General features: G+C 41.1%; 1 protein-coding gene across 2 annotated transcripts in view; it reads left to right on the top strand.

Annotated features, from left to right (window-relative positions):
* hs3st1l1 (heparan sulfate (glucosamine) 3-O-sulfotransferase 1-like1) overlaps window positions 1-6,071 on the top strand; it is a 33,110-nt gene extending 27,039 nt beyond the window's left edge. Inside the window, exons 1-2 of one of the 2 annotated variants that reach the window (XM_019881858.1) lie at window positions 1,995-2,205; window positions 4,666-6,071. In XM_019881858.1, the coding sequence (XP_019737417.1) occupies window positions 4,851-5,756 (906 nt within the window). In that variant the 5' untranslated portion in view covers window positions 1,995-2,205; window positions 4,666-4,850 and the 3' untranslated portion in view covers window positions 5,757-6,071. Of the gene's footprint in view, window positions 1-1,994; window positions 2,206-4,665 lie in introns of those variants that run through there. The other variant, XM_019881859.1, reaches the window with a different exon arrangement.
* The last annotated feature ends 258 nt before the right edge of the window (window positions 6,072-6,329 follow it).

Genomic DNA, 6,329 nt, shown 5'->3' with positions numbered 1-6,329 from the left:
CCGTCTCTGTGTGCCCTGCGATTGGCTGGCAACCGGTTCGGGGTGTCCCCTGCCTACTGCCCGAAGATGGCTGGGATAGGCTCCAGCACCCCCCTATATATATATATATATATTAGGATGTATTGTATTGTATTATATTATATATTGTATTATATATATGTGTGTGTGTGTGTGTGTGTGTGTGTGTGTGTGTGTGTGTGTGTGTGTGTGTGTGTTTGATAATTTGTCAATGCTGACACAAGTCTCTGTTGGCAAGACACATTTCTTTGTATAGCACAATAATGAAATATACACATAATAAGTATTTGGACCAAATATAAGCTTTACATTAAAGCAAAAGCATGACGATGGAAAACAACAAAAAAATCTAACGGCTATATTAAAAAATGCATTAAAAAAGATGTACAGCAATAAAAGCGAGAAAAAGACAAGAACACACTCGGCAGTTAAGTTACAGTGCAGACTCAGAGGTGATTTAATAAAAGGCAGTGGCAAACAAAGAATTTAAAAGCTGACAATTGCAGCATATCTGCAGTTCTCTGGTGGTTTAGTCTTGATATGTTGAGCATAAAAACTGCAAACTGCTTCTTAACAATGAGTCCCCAGGGGATATTTGAAGTCTGGAATGTTCATTTCTGTCGACTAGCGCTCCATTTTGGCCCTTTGGTTTTCTCAACCAACATCACCATAGTACCTCAAGACTTTCTCAGGTAGCCATTGTAAAGTTGGACCTCATCGGTGATGAAGTGACACCCACTTTTTTATTTTTGGTGGCGATTGAACTCGCTGAAACTATTTGACATCTTTTCGCAACTCACATAAAGACAATTTTACAGTAGTGGTACATTTTGATCGATGGTAACTTAACATGTTCAGAAGCCTTCAAATCATGTTATTCTTGATGTAATCCACTTGTAGTTATTTTACTTTAGAATTTAGAGTTTGCTGTTTAGGTTTAGGATTTATGGTCACTTTTTCTCCCCCATATAGGCTGGCAAGAACAGTCAGATTATTTTTCAAAGGCAGTGTAATAGACGGAAGTGACTCTGCTCACTTTTGACGCTGACAGCCTGACATAATTTCCATTCCTTGTGATCACTTTTTAACAAACCAACGGATTCAAGCTTGTTGTTTTAGACGACAAAATCACTGCTGTCGTTCTGACATCACTCTGTCTCATAGACCAAAATCATGAGGGATTTGTCTAAAATCTTTAAGAAACTAGTCTGCGGCTAAGCTCAGCTTCATTTTAAGTAAAAATAATGTTCATTATCTATAAATGAAAAGTTCATTAATTAGTAGAAACGTCTTCTGTATTTATAACTGTTCTATAACCAAGCAGAAATATCTATATTTTTTACTTTTGTCTGGCTACCCGATTAGATTATGACCATGTGGTCATGTGATGAATTCAACTCATTTTGCAAGTCACCACTGTACCAAAGCATCAGTTGCGTACCTCACGGAACCTACTGTAATAGGGCCACCCGACTGTTGGTCATCCTTCATGAACTAAGTAGCCTGCTAACTATGTGGTGGCCAAAAAACATCATTGCCTCTCACAATAACCTTGCAAACAACTGCGTACTGAATGTTCCGAGTAACTTTCCAATTCGGCCATGGCTAAATTTCACCTTGCTTGTATGTTCCGACTACTCATGCTCCTCACACATCGGGGGTAAAAATGACACCCATGTAGTGTGTCTGAAGGACATTTACGTAACAAGCCACTAATGGATAACTGACCACAGTCATCACTTGACCCAGTGCATATTTTGCTGCGATTTAGACCCGTGTTTCTACATGTTTCTTGAGGCAAGGCACAAAAAATATTTTTACTCGAAAAATCTCACAGGTTGTGAATCAATACCCCATATACACAGTGTGCTCTATGTCATTCAAGGGTATACTGTATGTGTCCGGTGTCCTCACACTGGCCCACATGTGTCCAGTAGAAATAGACTTGGTAAAGTGATTAAATCAATGAGGGGTAGTGTGTAATGTAAAACAATGACTCCTTCCAGGTGGTGGTGTACTGTGAGAGGAGTGGGATTGGATGAGACAGGAAGCTTGTGAAGCTGCTGAGCTGTTAGCATTGGACTTGGCGGCTCTTGGCCGTGGAATGGCTGACAGGCAGGAGCGCCTGTCACAGCATATAAAGGCCTCACTGTACTCCCGCTGGTTCTGGAGGGCGGGATGGCTCCTGTGAGTACCTCTCTTAGAGCCAGACCTATTCTAAGGCCATGTGTCAAGGGGATGTATAGGCTTTGCCTTTGTTTAATTGGAAAATTCTATTAGGTAAGAGAATGGCCACTGGTCACATTGTGTGATCGGGCCAAAATATTAATTCATTACAAATTGTGTTCTTTATGATTATAGGAATTGTAATTTTGCAATCACAAGTAGAGATGTTGCGCAGATTTTCATGTTATTTTGTAAGATTAGCTTTTAAAATAATCACTGACGGTGCAGTGCTTCATTCTGCGGAGTTGGGACATTTCCCACTCAGTGATCGCATATACTGTAGGTGAGGATTCCTGCTTGTCTAGCTGTCTGTGTCCTGTGATTGACTCATTAGTCAATGGTGTACTGCAATTTACCTCATTGCCAAAGCAAGAAGGGATAGACTCCAGCCTCCCAACACCGTGGACAGCATAAAGGATTATTAAAAATGCATGAATGGATATATCACAATATGCATTTGTAAATTTGACCAAATATATGCACAGGTAAAGCTAATTTAAAGTAATTTGTATATATCCCCGCCACAAATGCAAAATATATTTTAATTATCACATCACGGGACCTATTTTCTGGCCGAGTGCAAGTCTAGTGTAAAGCGCACTCCAACTGTCGCATTGGTTTAAGTTTTCTTTGTTATGGTATTTTGGTACTGTATTCCGGCTCTGGCCTGGGTTTTCTCCGGGTAGTCCGGTTTCCTCACACATTCCAAAAACATGCGTAGCAGGTTAATGGAACACTCGAAATTGTCCCTTGGTGTGAGTATGAGCGTGAATGGTTGTTCATCTATGTGTGCCCTGCGATTGGCTGCCAGCCAGTTCAGGGTGTCCCCGCCTACTACCCAATGCAGGAGACACTGCTCTCCTTTTTGTAAAACAGCTTTCCTTGGAAAATCATTTGAACTCAATTGTAAAATGAAGTAAAATTGCTATTTTATATATATTATATCATACTATACCATACCATAATAATGTCATGTAATATTTATAGATGATACACAATTTGTAATAACTGATATTTAGAATAAGCTCAGACTTTGATGATGGGAAAGAAAATGCTTTATATGTGTGTGTGTGTGTGTGTGTGTGTGTGTGTGTGTGTGTTGTTTTTCATCAATTTTTTTTCAAATCATGGTAATATGATAACTTTACCATTTTGGATTGTATGCCAAGAAGAGAAAAACAATATTGGGAGCGATCATCTTTTTGGGGGATGCATCAGCATATTTTTTTGAAGGGTAAAAAATGAAATCACATTTTTAAATGCATTGATTTTTTATTTATTTTTTTACATCTCATCTTTTTAATGATACAGTTTAGTTTGAACTTCAACTGCAGCATAAATGACTTTTGCATACTTTCCCCAATAGTCAGTTCGTCATAAGACTATCAGAAATGCCGATGTTTCTGAAAGTCTGTTCCCATGCAGCCACTGTCTTTGTTTATGAAAACGACCTTACCAGGACCTTTGCTGCTTTGTTTGCAAATCTTGCCCCTTTTGTTTTGACTAGCACTGTCAGGAACAACTGCCTGGCTTGTTTTCCTCAACATGCCTTCTGAAAACATACTGTACCTCTTTTTGGAAATGGACTCGAAGTTATATACATATTGTTCATGGGTTTTTTTTCTAAGCAAAGAGATCATGTTTACAAATTTTCAATGTACCACGAAAACATTAGATACTGTCTTATGTTGTTTGTAATTTTTAAAGGTAAGTTCACAGCATAAAAAATAAAAGTAAAATGATGTTCCATTCTTTTGCTTTCCCATGGTTTATATGGATTCTCAGCAGTATAATTAATCCGATTTAATGCCAAAAATCAAAAACTCATTGTGTTGGCTGGATTCTGATGCCCTACTATTGATCTTTCCTGGCACTTACCGTATAGGAAATCAAAGTCAACTGCAAGCTGAAACTCATCGGATTTCTTGCACTAAATATGTCTTTATATATCTCAGCACCATTGATATGAAGGCGATCTAGGGGAGGTGTGGGGGGTGGGGGGGGGCAGCAAATGTATTGATTGAAGCATTGATTTCTGGCCGGGTAAAAGAAGACAAAGCACTCAGCAGACCCTCTGGCCTTCAGCCACTCTTGCATACCTTCAGTTATGTTTCCCTAACGAGCTGCATTGTTGGATATTTTTCAGTGAGAGTTATTACAGAATCAATAGAAAACGGCTTGATACAGTGAGAAGAGAAAAAAGACTGGATGAAGGATGATGAAGGAGGTTCTAGCAAAGATGAATAGATATCATGCTTTTGAGACGATACACTTACAGGATACATGGATTGTATTTAGGGCTGGATTGCATTTTGAAGGGAATGAGGAAGGTGCTATTTCCATGCAATGCAGACATTCATCCCACACTGCGTACGTCAAATCTAAAAGCTTTTCCCTTTTCTCTTCTTTTTTACTCTACAGATGTGCTGTGGACTTCCTATCATTTCTTCCCCTGCTGTTCAAATTCCATGGCCGGTAAAACCTGCATTTTTCACTGCTCTTGTTACCACTGAGCCCGGGAAGCCAGATTTGGTCCACAGCTAAATCACAAGTTCCTGTTCTTGGCTCCCCCTCCATCATTATTCTCCACTCTGCTGTCAATCACCATGGCGTGCTTCCTGGCATCCGCCTTTCTTTTCATTCTCCAAACGTTTGCTGCCCCACCTCAGGCAAGCATTAGCTTAAACGGAATAAATCTTAACGATGAAGATGTGACCCTGTCTCCTCCACCAGGAACTAGCAAAAGACCCCCACATAGCATTATAATTGGGGTGCGCAAAGGAGGTACAAGAGCCCTGTTGGAAATGCTCGACATCCACCCCGAGGTTGCTGCTGCTGCAACTGAGGTACATTTCTTTGACTGGGATGAGAACTATGCCAAAGGCTTAGAGTGGTACCGTGAGCTGATGCCTTACTCGTACCCGCACCAGATAACAGTCGAGAAGACCCCAGGATACTTCACGTCGACTCTTGCCCCCGAACGCATCTGCGCAATGAACTCATCCATAAAACTGCTCCTGATTTTGCGTGACCCAGCTGAGCGAGTCGTCTCAGACTACACTCAAGTGTATTTCAACCGTCTGGAGAACCACAAACCAGTTCAAGCTATCGAGAACCTTCTTGTACGAAACGGTGCCCTTAATACGGGCTACAAGGCCATTCAGAGGAGCCTGTATGACATTCACATGCGCAACTGGCTGCGTCATTTCCCTCTGGAACAGATTCATATTGTAGATGGGGATTTGCTTATTCATGACCCCTTGCCAGAACTCCAAAAAGTCGAGCGGTTCCTCAACTTGCCTCCCAGGATAGTCGCCTCCAATTTCTATTTCAATCAGACCAAGGGATTTTACTGCATTCGAAGTGATGGTCGAGAGCGATGTTTGCACGAGTCGAAGGGACGCCCGCACCCTGTGGTCAACAGCACTGTGCTCCAACAACTCCGTTCTTACCTGCAGGAGCACAACAGAACCTTCTTTAGGCTGGTAAAGCGCACCTTCAACTGGCAATAATAAACCACCCGCTACATAAATCGAACTCATAGGAGCCAGTCTGCGAGAAGGTCAAAATGAGGCCCGAAGCACTTTACAGAACTCACATTCAAAGCCTCTCGGTTTCTAGACTTGTCTTCTCTAGTTCCCGCTGACTTGTTATTAACTTCTTTTACACAATAAGGCAAAATGGATGATTCTTCAAGTTTGAAAATGTTCTCTTTGCCGCGAGCACATCGCTGATAAAATGAACTTGATGAACCCCCCCGCCCCCCTTTCCTTCTCTGTCTTGTTTGATATCCTTGTTCTTGATAATAAATTGCTCTTTTAAATGTTTCTGGCATGCCAGTGTGCTATGTTTTCCGTTCTCTATACATTCCTTCTTTAACAAAGCCTTCTGTTTTAGCAGAGATGATGCTGCGGTGGAAAGTCGATGTTAATGCAAGGAAATGGTCACCCCGGAGCGCAGCTTTTGTCGTACAGGAATCACTAATGGTTTTGGACACTGAAGGTAGCCTGTGCCCACAACCGAATCAGTTAATTTGAGTCAGCATGCTCAGATCCCAAGAGCTTTCCTTGCATTTCACTGCTGCT

Source organism: Hippocampus comes, unplaced genomic scaffold (assembly GCF_001891065.2).
Source record: "Hippocampus comes isolate QL1 unplaced genomic scaffold, H_comes_QL1_v1.1 scaffold36, whole genome shotgun sequence".
Taxonomy (NCBI): Eukaryota; Metazoa; Chordata; class Actinopteri; order Syngnathiformes; family Syngnathidae; genus Hippocampus; species Hippocampus comes.
The sequence above is the reverse complement of the archived record's forward strand: the minus strand, read 5'-3'. Positions and strand labels throughout refer to the sequence as shown.